This window comes from Micromys minutus, assembly GCF_963924665.1.
Source record: "Micromys minutus genome assembly, chromosome: 10".
Lineage (NCBI taxonomy): Eukaryota > Metazoa > Chordata > Mammalia > Rodentia > Muridae > Micromys > Micromys minutus.
The window spans coordinates 35,679,034-35,696,107 of NC_137979.1; the positions used below are offsets into that span (position 1 = coordinate 35,679,034).

The window sequence follows — 17,074 nt, forward strand, 5'->3', positions numbered from 1 at the left end:
TTCATCTTTGTTACTTTCATGGTTTATTTAAAAGCATTTCTTGACTGGAGAAGTTAAGTGGTATGATTTGCCTTTTACACATTTATGTAATCGAAGTTAGCAATGTGGCAAAACCAATAAGTGAAATCAAATCCCTCAGAATGGCTGTCTAATGCTGAGCTGTGTTTTGCCTCTGATCAGAAAGCCTCATCCACCTCGTATTAGTTCATTTGTGTTGTATTGTGTAATACAGTTATAGATGCAAATTTGGCTTCATCCTGCTCACATAAGTAGTTAGCTCCTTTCAGAAAATTATCCTGGGCAAATGATGTTTTTAGTGGTTTGAAGCTTTGGGAAAAGCCATGAAACAATGCAGAGAAGCCTTTCAGGTGTGTGTTGTTATCTTCGTGCGTTTTGTAAGTAGAACAGTTACGCTTTTTTATATCATAACTTTAGTTTGCTACATGTTAACACTAATGCTTTTGCTAGAAGCTTCTGTTTTTAGTATTGATGTCTAGTTGATTATACAATATCAACTGCTTCCCAAGGACATGTTTAGGGCCTCAGCTTTAAATGTATACACCAATGAGGATTTATATTAACATTTGACATAGAAAATGGGCAGATGAAATATAAGTATTTCACAGAAAAAATACATAAATGGAATTTTCACAACTCATTTCAAGAAATTAACAAGTTAAACTTGATATTAGACTCTGAGAAATTCAGTTTTGGAATCACTCATTTTCTTCTCTCAACCCTAGCTGCATCTGGTTCTCTCATTCATATTTGGAGGCTACTTGGTGTTTATTTATTTACATTTGTTGAGACAGTGTCTGAATCTGTAGCCTTGGCTGGCCCTGAACTTTCTGTGTAGACCAGGCTGTTCATGAACTCAGAGACTGCCTGTGTTTGTCTCCCATGCCCTGTTTGACTTGTGTGCCATTGCTTCTGACTGTCACCTCCCTTTCTCTTCACACTATGAAAATATTTATCCATGTTGTGTCTATAACTCATAAATCGTGTCTAATTTTATGTATATTTCTAGAACCATTATTTTCCTCTTTTCCAATGTTTCTGTCTGAGTGTAGAATTAAGAGATTTTCTGCTGGAGAGACTCTTATTTGAGTTGGACTGGTGACACTACCTCCCACCTCTCCCCAGGCTCTGTAAAGATTTCAGAATTGCCAGGTAAAGTGAGTAGATGTTGTCCAGCACTGGCATTCTGAGTTGCAGATCTTCTGACACAAGTATAGAATGTGTTGCAAGTGTAGGCCTGGAGCCTTTGGAATGGTGCTGCGCATACTGGCACTTGCGTTTGAAATCTGGAAGGATGTGAAAGAGAAGGACAGGGACAGTATTTGAAGAAATAACCACCAGTTTTAGTGCATAACCCTTTAGTCCCAAGAGTCACAAGATGGAGGCAGGAGGCTCAGAATTTCAAGGTGATTTTTAGCTTAAAGCAGATTGACTCTGTGAGTTACACAACAAGAGTTTTGTCTCTAAACACAGAAAGAACAACAGTAATTATCTATGAAGCAGAAAGCAAGATCTCTACACACATACATGTCTCCCATTGCTTCATTTCTTCTTTTTGTAAGATTTACTTTAGTTTATATATGAGTGCTCTCTCCGCATGTACACCAACATGTGAAAAGAGGGCATCAGATCCCCATATAGATGGTTTTGACAGATTTGGTTGCTGGGAATTGAACTCTACAGGAGCAGCCAGTGTTTGTAATCCCTCAGCTATCTCTTCAGCTTCATTTCTTTCATATTTGAAGTCTAGGGTTTATAGGTTTGTAGTGGGATCTCTAGCTAAAACTATTTTTTAAAAAACACAAAAGAGGACTTTTGGAATAACAACTAGTTTCCATATATAAAGTATGTAGCATTTTAGTTTAACTATCAATAATCTCTTTATTACTACTAAAAATAGAATTAAATTCAAAGGTATCTAGATTAAGATTAGATTGAAAGCCATCATTTTTTCAAAATATAAAACATCATGAAAACAATAGTATTGGATATTTATATTCGTGGAGAGTGTCTGTCTGCCTTCTGTCTGTCTTCTTGCACCTACATACCCACAGATGCACGCTTGCCATGTTGTACTTGCAGGGAGTCAGAGGACTTCTGGTGTGGGTTCCAGGGCCGGACCTCAGTCAAGTGTGTGGGACAAGGGTTTTTACCTACTGAGCCTTCTTCATAGCCCAACACATGTTTTCTTTGCATGGTCAAAATAAATAAGCATTGGAAATCTCTAAGTCATTGTTGATAAACAATGGAATTGTAAATAAATCATAGGCATGTCAAAGACAATTAGGAAATATTTTGAACCCTATGAAGTTAAACTGTCCTGAAATTTCTTGTAGTGGATAGAACAAAATGAGACTCCAGCTTGTCAGGAGAGGGAGATACTTCCTCCTTCGGGAAATAACACAAAGAGGGGAGAGACAATCCTTAAAAATTGAAGCAAGAAATAATAAGCTGAGCAAAAAATCAGAAAAAAATAATAGAAAAGGAATCTTTGAAAAGATAACAGAATTATTATATTCAAAGGCTGAGTTAGAGGATTGTCCAGAATAATATGACAAGTTTTATGATAACAATTGAAGATATTTTATGTAACACATTACTATGATAGTTTAGTATTATTTAAAAATTATTGATCAGTGAAGCTGAAATCAGTTACCTTTGTGGCATATGAGTTGAACCCAAGTAAATTTGTCAGGTGCTTGAGCCCTGCAACAGCGCAGTCCTTTTTGTGCCTATGATGCAAAGAATTTACTCTGTATCTTTGAAGGCAGGGTTATTTTGGATAAATACTGAAAGGACATTACCTACATCCTCATGGGCTACATTTCTGTTTTGTTTACAAGATGGCTAGGACTCTTGTTGCCTCATCTTCCTGTGTTTCTGTAACGTGCTAGAACAGAAGACTTCAAAATCTCAGATAGCTCAGCTGGTAAATATACCTGCTGCCAAGCCTGCTTCCGGAGTCTGATCCCTGAGACCTACTGGATAGGAAAGAACGGACTCCTGCAAGTTATGCTCTGACTTCCACCTGAGTGGACACAAAAGTACATAATAAAGATGTAAAACTATTAAACATGAAATGAATTGCAATTCATCATTACTCCATTATTATTTGTTTTATTTGTTGTATTTTTTACTCACTTATCTCTTTATAATAATAGGGGGAAAAGTGGTTTTTTTCCCCCCAACAAAGTCTCTATCTATAGTCATGCAAGTGTCTGTTTTGGAGTTTATAAACCATCTGGGAGGGACATATATGGATTGCTGAAGTTGAGGTCACTTGGATGACAATAACTTTTCAGCGTAGTATGGGTATTTTTTTTAAGGGATTGAGGAGCTTATGCTTTGGCCTCTATGCTATTTTAGTGACTGAGGTTAACCATCTTTTCTTTTTCTGTAGGTGCTTGTGAGTGAGGATTCAGATAGCGATGGCATTGTGGCCCACTTCCCTGCCCATGAGAAGCCAGTGTGTTGTATGGCTTTTAATACTAGTGGTAAGTTTTTTGTAAAAACCATTTATTTCATTTCATGAACTGTGTGATTTAGCTTAGTGTTGGAGAGATAGCCCAGCAGTTAAAGCCCTTGCTGTGCATGCAGAGGGCACGGATTCAGCTCCCAGCATTCACCAACTGGCTGTATCTCGACTTCCAGGGGATCTGATGCCCTCTTCTGGTGTCCATGGGAACTGCATGCATGTGCACAAACCCACGTGGAGAAACACAAGGTGCATGTGTATCATAAGTAATAATATGATCAGTAATTGCTCTGTAAATGACTAAAGCTACAGTTCATTCTGCCTCATCCATCCAATATTCCATCATTTGTGAAACAATGTTTGAATACTACATTTGGCCAACAGTGCTCCTGGGGTAGCATTAATTTATTTTTTAATTTAATTTTTACTCCAAAGATTTTATCCCCCTCCTGGTACCCCTTCCTACTGTTTCACATCTCATACCTCCTCTCCACCCCCTGTCTCCATGAGGATGTCCCCACCCCATCCACCCTGGGCCTCCAGTCTCTTGAAGGTTAGGTAAATCTTCTCTGACTGAACCCAGACCTGAAAGTCCTTTGCTGTATATGTGTTGGAGACTCATATCAGCCGGTGTATGCTGCCTGGTTAATGGTCCAGTACCTGAGAGATCTGAGAGAGGTCCAGGTTAATTGAGACTTCTGGTCCTCTTACAGGGTCGCCCTCAGCTTCTTCCATCTTTTCCCTAATTCAACCACAAGGGTCAGCAGCTTCTGTTGATTGGTTGGGTACAAATATCTGCATCTGACTCTTTCAGCTGCTTGTTGGGTCTTTCGTGATAGGTCCATTTCTTGAGCACTCCATAGCCTCAGTAATGGTGTCAGGCCTTGGGAATCCCCTTGAGCTGGATCCCCTTTTGGGCCTGTTGATGGACCACTTTTTCCTCAGGCTCTCCTCCATTTCTATCCCTGCAGTTCTTTCAGACAGGAACAATTATGGGTCAGCATTTTGACTATAATAGCATTAACTTTTGAGCCATGCCTTAAATTCCAATATTGTTAACTCGGATCTTAATATATCAGAGATTGGTGGTATTTGTTACGAGAGTTATTTTTTTCACATGACGTTATACTAACTTACTTTTACTTTTCTCTTTGTTTCCCTCAGTGTTTTGTTGTCTTGTTGCTCCCAAAGCTAGTTGGTTTCTGAACAGAAGATGAAACCACTGTTTGTTTCAAAGCTGATTCTGTCTTTGCTAACGTACAGGTTTCAGGCTCAGTTCATTTGTGTTATGTATCTGAGAGTTTTAGCATTCTTATCTTATTCTTCCGAAATGATCTTGTTACTTGAATTGATGGAAAAATCTGTGCTTTCCCCTCCATTTTCAAATGAAGGATGAAAACAAGAGAGTTATATTGAGTACTTTTGATTAATATCCCGTCTGATATCCCAAGTAATCATTTTTTGATGAAAAGAGATTTTCATTATATTTGTTAGTGATCAGTAGGATTGATTTAGTTAGCATAGACAAATATCTATCAAAATTCTCTGAAAGTTTGAATTACAGTTGGAGACCTGCTTTGGAAGTTTGCTCTCTGTGTCACTGTCGTTTGGTCCCTAGTGTGGCTCTTTTTAAATTTGGCCCTGATGCCCACTTCCGTTTGGATTATCCTGTATTTCATATCACCCCTGAGCACTTCTCACAGGGGAATCTTTTTTATTTTTGTCTATGAAGTTGCATTGACAAAGAGAATACTGCACAGGGTAAAAACCTTACACCATCCTGCATGGCCTGCTATATGATTAACTAAAAATGGAAATATTCATATTACATTTCTGTGTTTGCAGAGCATCAATGTTTATGATACAGCTTATTGAGATGATCACTTGTCTAGGTGTTTCTTCCCTTTGTGAGCTTACAGTTTGCTTCCAGCTAGTGCTCTGTCATCCATCTCCTTATGTCTAGTGACTGGCCAACACCTCAGTGTACTGACATGCTTATGGACCACAGGTATAGATTCATGGCACTGGAGTTTAGCCCCTGCTTCGGAAATAAAAGCGATCAGTCAATAGATTGCTTAGATTTCTTTTTGAGGTCCCAGATGTTGAACAGGGCTGGCATGTGCTAGGCAAATGCTTTTACTCAGCTGTATACACAGCCAGTCTTTTTCTCTCCTTGTTTTCCTATTGATATTTCGACCAAAGCCCTCTTAGCCTTCTTTGAAATGCACTCACTTTCATATGGTTCATGTGTCTAGAGCTGCCTTATTCCACCTTCATAGAATTCCATGACAGCCGTCTGTTAGTACCATTGAAAAGATTTCACAAAAGACACATACACCACTCTGCATGCTCCGTATTTATTTGTTTGTTCTTATTTTTTGGAGCTGAAGACTGTAACCAGGACCTTTCTAGTGCTGAGCAAGGTTTTTGTGTTACTGAACTGTTTAAAGCTGTCCATCAAAAAAATACTGAATTCTGATTATACTGGTTTCATCTCAACACTCTTTAGCCAATCCCTTCTTACCTTGTCCTGTTGAGATTTGATGATTCAGGTTTTTGAAACTGGTGACAATTTCTGCTAGTACAGTCTTCAGTTAAGTGTGGTCTTAACAAGGAAGGTAATGGCTTTATGGCCGAAGGACAGGATACTGAGAATAAAAGCCAGTCTTTTGGGGTGTGTGCTGTGCGATGGGTCATAATTGAGTCATAATTCTCAAAAAGGAGATCAGTTCTTAAGCAAGCATTGACTAAAAAGGAGCCCAACTTGTGCCCAACGACACTGTCCCTTGTATGAAGATCACTGCTAGCCTGATGGAGGTGGCTTCTGCGGACAGAAAACCTGTGCAACACTGTATGGGAGCTCTGCTGTCTAGTTTTCATAACTTTGATAGGGCTTAAAATGTATATAATATTTGATTTAGGTGGTGATTTTATAATGAAATCTTGTTCAACTAGTTTGGTATATTGTAGCTTGTAGGCAAAGATTATTAAAAATGTATTTTTAGGATAGTTTTGCCAGGATGTGTATCATGTGCATAGAGAACCCATGGAGGCCAGAGGAAGGCATCTGATCCTTTAGCACTAAAGGTGCAGCGAGCTACCATGTGGGTTCTGGGTCTGACCCTGAGTGTTCCAGAAGATTGGCCCCTGATAGTGGTGTGTGCTGACGTTCACCTGAGACCTTCAGATGCTTCTCCTGTTGTGAATGCTGCTGTTGCTTAATGAGGCACAAAGAGTTAGAAAACCTTCAATTGTTTAAGATATGTAAAATAGCTAATTGTCAATGATTTAGATGGGAATCTTGATTTTTTTTTTCCTATTGCAAAGCAAGTATTCATTGAGAGTTACTCAGTCTCAAAGAGTCACCTCGTTAGCCATGGCTTTCTTTAGTAAGCACTTGTCATGGGTGGGCGTATATATGTTCACACACAATGTGTTCCTGCACAGGTGTCTAAATAGATGGCTGGGATTCTTTTTTCTCTGTTTAGTTTAAATGTTCAGGGTAGTAGAGATAGTTTTTGTTACTTTACATTTGAATTCTTCTTTACAGATTCACTACTAAGCTGGGTATTAAGTATGGTGATATAAAATGAGATTTTTTTTCCCCCTTCACTGGCAGAATTATATTGTTAGGTCTTGAGTTGTATAATTTGAGTAGATCTTAATACAATATGCACCTTTTGTGTTTAAATTGATGTATCTGATTCTTTTATTTCAAATTATGGGTTTTTATTGAACAGTAAGTTTTAGATTCTTTACTAAATGAACCAATTCATCTTTACTCAAGCATGTTTCTAAGTTAATTTATTTCATGAGATTTTTTAAACCTATATTGGCTCTCTAATGCCTTGCTATTTAAAACTGACATTTTCATGGGGCCTGTAGAGATAGCAAATGACAATAATGCTTGTTGGACTATTGCAGTTTAGGTAGGTTCTTAAACAATCAAAACATACAAAAGAAGTTGGTGGCATTTTGTTTCTAAAGCTGGGCTTCTCAGGCCACCTTACTTTCTGAATCATACTATACTCAAGGATGTAAACTTGTTTTCGTCTTTTTATTTAAAAAGAGGCATAGTCTTAGATGACAGTTATATGATATAATATTTCTGGACAATAGACGTAAGAACAAACCAGACCTTTGGCCATCTCCTGGGCATTGTAAAAGTTCTATAAACCATGCATGGCAGAGTACCACGCTGGCATGGAGTAGTGCGGAAAGTCGGCCCGTTGGCGGGTCACTGCCGGCTCCGTGTTCTGTGGGACCTTTCAGAAATGAAATTAAGGGATGCCAGTAAACAGGCTTGTGAAACTTCTTGTTGAGCAGCTGTGTTCAGTTTGCTTTTTAATTTTGCATTCCCACACTTGTTTATTAGCTGAGACTCTGAGTCCAGAATCAAAACAAATATTTTAATGGTAGTATTTATGATTTGTTTGGAGATGCCTTGCTGAGACCTTTGTAGATTCAATATGGGTGGTAATGTCTGTTGCTTTCAATTATTTAGGTACAAAATGAGTAACATTTTCTAGAGAACTTTTGTGTTCTACTTTTCAGGACAATTTTAGGTCTTACCATAGTTGAGCAAGAAGTAGATTCCACATGAACATTCTCTCAATGAGCGCACCCTCTCCTGATATTTTTCTGCTTCACAGGGAGCATCTGAGGACTGGGCTTGGCCGTTCCCCAGGGTCATCTGCCACCCTCCTGTTTAGCTTATAGCCCTCTTATTTTTACCAAATTTGGAATTTTTAAGCTGTTGCTTTAAAAAGATAGATGCGTATATGTATTTTATGTATATGAGTGTTTTGTCTGCATGTATGTATGTGTACCTTGAGTGACTAATGCTCACAGAGGCCAGACCAGGGCATCCGATCCCCCAGAACTGACAGTTGTAGGCCACAGTGTGGATGCTGGAAACCTAATTCTGGTCCTGTGAGCCTTTTCTCCCTCCATGCACTCATAGCTTGAACGCCAGCCTCTGGAAGAGTGGGCAGCTCTGCTTTGTGCTCTCAGGTCTTAGAGGCCCTGCCTCTTTCCTGAGCTGGATCCTCCCATCTGATCTTCTGTGTCAGGTCAATCCATGGTTAGGACTTTACAGTTTTACTCTTTTCTGCCTCAACCTCACTCCCTCTCCCCGCTTCCCGTTCCCTCCCTTCCCTTCTTCCTTCCTTTCCTTTGTCCCTCCCTCCCTTATGTAATGTCCCATCTTTATCAGTCCTTTCTGTTTAGTGAAATGTGTATACAACACATATTTCTTCTTATCCAGTCAGTAAGCAATTGCTTTTATTTCCTCTTAATGGTTTTTCTCAGAGGGGGGAAAATGGAATTTTTATTAGCTCAATCTCTCTTTCCCCATCTTCCACTTGTGCCAAGTCTTAGCTGTAACTTGGTATCTTTCTGCCTCAGTCTAGGAATCCCATGAGAAACTCTGTTTGAAAAAATAAAGTAGAGAGGGACAGAGACAGTCAACTTCAAGCTCCAAATCTAACACATATACAACACGCACACACACACATGCACACATCTCCACACCTGCCCTTAGACATCTCTCCTTCTCTTGAATATATGGGACTCTTTGTTTTCTGGATGTATGCCTCATTTCAGGTGACATGTAAGAAGCTTCTCTGAGCCTCAGGAAATACTGTGTCCTCCATATTACTTCCCATTTCAGCTCACATGAGCTTTATTAGCCCTGAATGAATTCTTCCTCCCATCTCAAATAGTGTCTGAACGCATAGTGACACCTCACCTGGTATTTGTTCCTCTTTTACCTTCTTCACTGTGGTGTTATAATATATTTTATCCAATCAGGAGACCTCCTTAAGCATTCTAATTGGAAGCACTTATATTATCTACTCTGTAAGTGCTTGTTTCGTTTACTGAGCTGTTAGCTTACTTCTAGATGAATTTACACTGAACAGCTAATGCCGTTTGACTTTTTCAGGATTATGAAAAACTCTAGCATGGCCAAGTTAGAATAATTTTCAGTTCATGTGTTGAATAAAATCCACTAAGTTATTTCTTAAGCAGCAGTTATTTCCTCCTCTAAATTGTGTGGCCCACGCTGGCATGTAAATATTATAAGGATGCTCAAAGTAGATAAGAATCTCTAGATACTGTAGAGCAGATAAGGATGGTAAATGTTCTATAAATATAGATGTCAAGAGGGAAGTGTTCTTTACTAAATTGGGAATCAGAGATGAAAGAGAGTTCCTTACTGGGCACAGTTATGTGGACACCGGCGAGCTAAACCTCCTGACTGGCGTTCAGTGAAAACTCCAGAGAAGCTTTTTTCATTGCAGCGTCCTGCTCTGCTGAGGCGCCACCCTGCCAGCTGAGCTGCTGGAGCTATGAAGTGTGTGACACATAGATGTCTTAATAATTACCCCCCTCAGCAGGGACATTGCTCCAGTCAAGCAGATTCAACATTCAGCCTTTGGATGGTTAGCTGCATATTTAATAGAATAGAAGTTCTCCCTTTACTCAAATGTTTTGTTTTGAGAGGAGGTGGCAGTTAGGAGGTTAATTGTTAAAGAGGTTTTAATTGGATTATTTTCCCCCACAGAAACTATTTCTATTGATCATTGCAAAGTATCATGAAAATTCCTGTCTTTATTTTTACTAGTATCTGTAAAGACTCAGCTGTATTTTTAAGTTGTATTTTATACAGTTTCACAGCATACTTCAAACTACTTTGTACCTCAATTTGTTTCCTAGCCTGGTCTCAAATTCATGGTTTAAAAGGCGATTCTTTAAAATTATTTATTCTTTGATAATTTTATAAACACATATATTATGTCTTCTTAATCTCCCAAGGGTTAGGGTGACAGAGCCACCATGCTGGCTCTGTCACTGGACTTTACAGAATAATAAGGTGTGAGAACTTTGATCTGCAGCACTCTTCAACAGCATTCTAACACTTCCACTACACCCTGGCATGGGGTTCTTATTCAATTCAAAGATTTGTACTTACTGTCTGGCTTCATCATCTTGCAAAGTGCTATACTTAAATCAGGGTCAGTTACTTCATATTTTTCTGTTCCTTATCAGTTGTCACGTGAGATTCAGAGGAAACTTAGTGGGAATTAGGATTAATGGCTAGTACCTGACACTTTGAAGAAAAAAATAGTACTTTTGTGTTACATTAGGTAGTAATCTATTTACCTTACACATTTTATACATTAGTCAATGTACATTGATATATTATACAATGTAAATATCTTATTATATTAAGTAACAAGTTAAAACACATTTGTATACCATAATTTCAAATATTTTTTCATGTTAGTCCTATGCAGTTTCTAAAGCAATCCTAAATCTGCAGTAGCCTATGTTTACTTGATTGCACATCTATGGTTTGTTCACCCTGAATTAGGAGGCAGTGTGAATGCACGCAGTGGGGCACTGTGAGAGTTGGATTTACCACTCATAGGCTGATGGCTCTGTCCATGAAATGTTTGCCATAGAAGTATGAAGAACCGAGTTTGGATATCCAGCACCCATGTGGATGAAGTTGAGTGTGGCAGTCACTATGTGTCTATAGTCCTCCTACTGGGAGGGCAGACATGAGAGGATACGTGGGGATTGGAGGGGATTCAAATGGTAGAATTGGTGGACTTCAGATTCAATGAGAGACCCTGTTTCAAAAAATAGAGAAACTGATTTAAATTCAGAGACTACTAATTTTAACCTCTATAAGTACACACACACACACACACACACACAAAGGAGAGAGGGAGCAAAACCAATATTATATATTATAGATGTACCCACAACACATGTTATTGAACCTAAAAGCTGGTGTGTTTTGTACTCAAATATATTCAGATACATACCCCCAAGATTTACTTGATATTTCGTTTGTGAGTGCAGTCTGTGGTTAAAGCACCAGTGCCCTCAGTATCTGGTCTTTTGCCTTGTTTCTCTGCTCCTCAGTGAGGGGCTTCAGTCCTTACAAAGACAAACCGGAGAACTTTCCACTCATTTCTCAACAAGGTTGTGAGTCATACTCATCTCCCACACTGTCGTCACCTCCCTGGATTTACCTTTTCTACATAATTTAATATCTCTGCCCTCTCATCAGTTTTCATTTAGTTATGGTAGGACATGGATATTTTTAATCAAGTTAATTCCTTGATATATTTCTAGTTTTTTTTTTGGGGTCTTTGCTTTTTGCTAGTGGTATAATTTTGAGAGTGTTTATGTTAAATATGTCTCCCTGCTCCCTCCTCTCACCTCTGTCTCCCCCTCCCCTTCTCTCACCTCTGCGCCCCCCCCATCTCTTTCTCCCTGTTCCCCTCTTTCTTGCATGCCTGACAAGCCTAATCCCAGACCTCAGGCTAGGGCAGCTGCATCACAAGTTCAAGACCAGGCATGCCCAGGTCACAAAGCTCAACACTGGAACGTAAGGGAGAGGGCAAGAGACATTTCCATAATTGTAAAAATTTCAGAGTTCAATCTTTTTTTTTAATTGCTGAGGTTATGTGGCTGGATGTAAGTTAAAGGAAAAAATGAATCAGACTTGTCCCTGTAAAATGCATGTGTATAATATTGTTTTTATTTTGAACCTATGTTGGTTACAACTCTGGGATGTCCTCAAATCAGTCATTTCTGTTGTTTTCTTAGCTTTGTTTACTTCAGTGCTTCTCACCGGATGTTTTGTAGTGTGTTTTATAAAGATTTACATTCTTGTCTCCTAAAACGGAAGAGTACATTGATGGTTTGATTATCTGTGTCTTTTAAAAGCCTAAGTAACTTGCTTCTGTGACTGCTGGAGAAATTGATGCCTTTAGGTCAGGACCAGGGAGCTTGTATGTTTCTCCAGCAACAACAGGACAAAAAAAAAATAAAAAATAAAAAATAAAAAACAACAACAACAAAACCAAAGCCTCCCCTGAGAGAGAGGTGGGGGGGGGGGTAGGGGAGGGACTGAGGGAGAGAAACAAATGGGGTGATGGGAGAGAAGTTTGGGTAGTGTGCTAGTTAAGAAATCGATGCTGTGCTCATTGGGACTTTGTGCTTTGAGAGCATTGTTGTGAAGAAATTGAGCTGGTTAAGAATTTCTATCAATACTAAGTTTCTATTTCTTTTCATTATTTATTTTTTATTTATTTATCTTACAGTTTTGACTATATACCATTGCATGTTTTAAGCTTTAGATCACAAAGAATACCTTGCCAATAAAAAAGCCTGTTTTATGAGCACTACAGTGTGATGTCCCACAGAGACTTCTGTCTGACCCTGTTCTCTCTCAGTGCTTATGACTTTATGACTCTTGGAAGAGAGTGTGAATAACTGGTAATTTGTCTTTGAATTCTCATGTATGTACATGATGAAGAACCATCCAATTAGGTGTTATAAATAGAATTTTGGAAAAAAAGACAAGTCATGTTTCCAAGATTTTATAGCCTGTGCTCACTGCTGTTTTGCTAGTCTTTAATTTCAGTCTTTGGTTTAACCATCTTCGACCATTTGAAAAGACTTAGGCTCTGAAGAAGCCACAACAGCCTTAGCATTTGTTCTTCTGCAGCTCCCTCAAACTCTAGAGAACACGGAGTACCATCAGCAGCTTCAGTCCCCACCCTCCAATACTGAAGCTCATCTATCAAACTTGAGGCTGTGAGCAAGGGAGAGGAAGCTTCCAGATAAACACACAGCAGCGCCTAAATAGCTAATCACTCTGGGCTTCCGCTTCCAGGCCCTATAATTAGAAGCCCTTTTTTTCCTTGGATTCCCAGATGACGCAAATGCTTTTTGTGGCTTGGCACCTCGTTTGGGGCGTGGGTTTAGTTTATGGCCAGGCCAGCGTCTGGTTTAGTCTTCTGATGCTGTGTAAATAGTTCTCAAGCCGCAGTCTGCGCTGCACGCTTTTCCTTTTATGTATATGTGCTTTAAAACTTATTTTCCAGAAAAAGAAATGAGCTTACTGTTTCCTTTTCAGTATGTGTGTAAAAGACAAAATGTAAATTTTTAAAAAGCACTTGATTCTGTAGAACTTACTCTGGCTGTGTTTTCCTTTTCTCTCTGCCTGCTTAAGTTTTTACATTCTGAAAGTTTTGTGAATCATGAAAACTCATTTATGAACTAGAAAGCCAGATTTGTTTGGATGAGTGGAAGAGGCTAGCATCTAAGGCAGGATTCACAAGCATATAGCTGCTTGTGGTAAGGTAAAGGACTAGTGCTCTACAAGTCATTGACTTAGAAACAATTAGATCAATATGAAAAGTGCTTGTGTGGGATTGCCATTCACGTGTAGAACAGCAGTGGCCTGATTGGTCAGCCTTCCATTTAAATGCTCATTCTGAGGAGAATGCTGATCTCAATGTTCATCTCTAGTTTGTGAGTGTACATTTACTATAAATACAAGCTCTTGTTTTGTTTTGTTTTTTCCTCCCCTTTTAATGATGTTTCTGTTGTTAGGTGCTCCACACTGATTTTCTTGGAAAGGTAGAATCAGAAGAAAGCAGTTGAGTTATGGTTATTAAAACTCAGTGTGACTGAGTGTAAAGCAAGAGTGAGAAAAGCAAACCTTGAATAGGAAGCATGGCTGTGAGGGAGCACATAGCTCGGCTCTCAGTAAAACAGGTGATGCGGGACCGCAGGCCATACTGGGTATGGTGGGAGAGAAGCTAATTCTGTAAGAATTATTATCCTTATTAAATTAATGGAACAATTGCTACTTTTCATCAGTCAAAATGTATATAGCCAGGAAAATGGTATCTGATGCCTAGTGTATTACCTAGAGCCACATTTAGGGAAATCTCACCTTTAGATACCCTGCATCCTCCCATGTTAGTGATAGACCTTCCCTCTGCAGCACGCATTGTATGACGGCAAAGCAACAGACCCTGGAATCTAGGTGCATGCAGTGTACATTCAGAAACAGTCAATTTATAGTAAAGGGATCAGTCCTCAAAGCCAGAGCTTAAAGCAAAAAGCTCAATATTAAAAAGAAAAATGTCCCTGTGATTTAGAAGGTGTTGGCACTATCAGTCTGCCAACCTCTGCAATTTCCTCAAATATGGGGAACTCAACTGCATACTTTATGGTAGCTGGAAACTGTGTTCTCAATCTTCTCTAGACCATTTAAAAATAATTCTAAAGAGCCAGGCTGTGGTGGTACATTCCTTCTCCCAGCATTCTTATGACAGTTAGATTTATGTGCTTTGGGAATGAGGCAGAGGCAGGAGGATCTCTGAACTGGAAGTCAGCCTGGTCCTCAGAGTGAGTTCCAGGACAGCCAGGGCCACACAGATAAATCCTGTCTTGAAAAGTAGTAGTAGTAGTAAAGAATCCAAAACAGAACTAAATGTTCTTTTACTCAAAGCCAAGCAAAGAAAAAGTAAGGAGACAAGCAGATAGATTAATCAACATGAAATTAAATTCCGCCCCACTAATTAATGTACTACATAAGAATGTAGTAAATGAAATAATTAAAGTCATATTTGGTTAAAAAGAGATGCCAGTTGTCGGCAGTTTGACAAAGCAGCATGCAGTAGCTTTTCCTGTACTCCCAGGCAGGAGGATCAGCAATTAATTCAGCAAAGAATTAAAATTCAGGTTAGCAATTAATGCAGGGACTCCATACATGATGGAACAATAATCAGGAGAAAGATGGCATGTTGCTGTTTGAAGTAACCAGATAAGAAATGTCCCACACAGAATCTGGTTATGCAAAACTCCAGGAGGTTGCTGAGCTGTGGAAGGCAGTGTAACTGCAGGGAAGTGTGTCATCCCCATGAAGACGTGATGAAGGTCAAGAGTTTAACCTGATTTAATTACAGTGTGTTTCTGTGTCTAACCATGCACTTTCTGTGTTGTAGGTGGGGACAACAACTTTGTTTATTAATGCGTTTTTCATGCTGGAGATTTAACCCAGAGACTTTTGTGTGCAAAGCAGGAATCTGCAGACATGGTTTACATATCCAAACAGATAGTTGCTGTTTACTAAATGATACCCCTTTGTACCTTTTTTCTTTGGCTGTGGAAATCGGATAGATGTGTTATTTTTTGTTTCACTGGTTTAAAATTTGAAACTAGGACATCTTTGTAACCTTGGATTGGCCAAAGGACTCATGACCATGACACCTTTTCAAAGTCAAGAATATACTTTGTAGAAAGTACTGTTGGCAGTTTCTACATATACCATGCAAGAATAGGGATTAATTTTTACTGTTTTAATTACTAAAATAACATATATTTATATATGTGTACATTGTATGTGTGTGTGTGTGTGTTTGTTTACTTTAGGGACAGGATCTCAGCTTTTATCTAGGCTGGTCCTGAATTCCTGGATACAACTGATTCCCCTTGCCTCTGTCTCTTGACTAGCTGGGAGTAGAGATGTTTGATACTGCCCTAACTCAGAACAGTTGTTTTCAACTGAACAAGTTACATGAGTTTCTTAGTTTGATTAGAAAATATGGAAATATATTTTCACTTTCACTGTTCTCTTTTAAATTGTGCATTGATTGCATCAGTGCCGGTGTATCTAAGTCAGAGGAGCGTCGGCTGCTCTGCTCAGGGTACTGGCCTGCTCTCTCACGGGCTGGAGCTCAGCACTCTGCTAGACTGGCTGGTTAGTTCAGGGGTCTTCCTGTTCCACGTCCTAGTGCTGCACCACGAGGCCGGGCCGTTTTGCGTAAATCCCGGGCTTTGAACTCATTCAGTTAAACACCATCACATCACGTGCCCAGCCATCTCCCCAAGCCTCACATTATGTTCCGAAAATTTCTGTGAACTTTGTAAGTTCTGCATATAACATTTCTTTCTATTACCCATACAGGACGTCCTACTCCCTCTGTGAGTGGTTCTGCTCTGTTGATGTTGGTGTCGTTACAGAAAGAATGTGCTCTATTTTAATTATTTCATTTTATAACTAATATCCTTTCCCCCATTCCTAATACTTAAGAATATCACTTTTATTTCTATCCTTTGGTTTTTTTTTTTATCTTCCAGGAATGCTTTTAGTCACAACAGATACTCTTGGCCATGACTTTCATGTCTTCCAAATCCTGACTCATCCTTGGTCATCATCTCAGTGTGCTGTCCACCATCTGTATACGCTTCACAGGGGAGAGACCGAGGCCAAAGTAAGTGTGTCTTCCTGAGGGGACTGATTTCTTGGTGCAGTATGGCCAGTATGGCATTTGAGATCATTGAGATCATTGGAGATTCATATCTATTTGGAGATTAGTATTTATGACAAAACAATATTCTCTGTAGTAGAGTAAGTTCTAATAAATTATGGAAAAATACCTCGTATACCCAGTGAATACATAAGGAAAAAAAGTATGTTTTTGTTACTGAGGACCAGAAAATCAGTTCTTTCTCTTCAGTGGACCCATGTTCAGATCCTAGAACCTACTGAGCAGATTACAACCTCCTGCAGCCATAGCAGAAGATGACAGAGAGCCAGTGTTTCCTTGTTTCCTTTAAGTTTCTGTGGGCATCCTCACAAATGTGGCACACACACACACACACACACACACACACACACACACACACAAACACACTCCTTTAAAAAATGTTGATATTTGAATAGATCAGCTTGACTTCATTGTTTATCCTTTGTTCATTTTT

General features: G+C 39.1%; 1 protein-coding gene across 7 annotated transcripts in view; it reads left to right on the top strand.

The window, feature by feature from the left end:
* BCAS3 (BCAS3 microtubule associated cell migration factor) overlaps positions 1–17,074 on the top strand; it is a 435,283-nt gene that overhangs the window by 109,249 nt on the left and 308,960 nt on the right. For all 7 annotated transcript variants that reach the window (XM_080924182.1, XM_080924186.1, XM_080924185.1 and 4 more), the window contains 2 exons: positions 3,419–3,512; positions 16,451–16,584. In XM_080924182.1, coding sequence (XP_080780308.1) covers positions 3,419–3,512; positions 16,451–16,584 — 228 coding nt within the window. The remainder of the gene's footprint in view (positions 1–3,418; positions 3,513–16,450; positions 16,585–17,074) is intronic.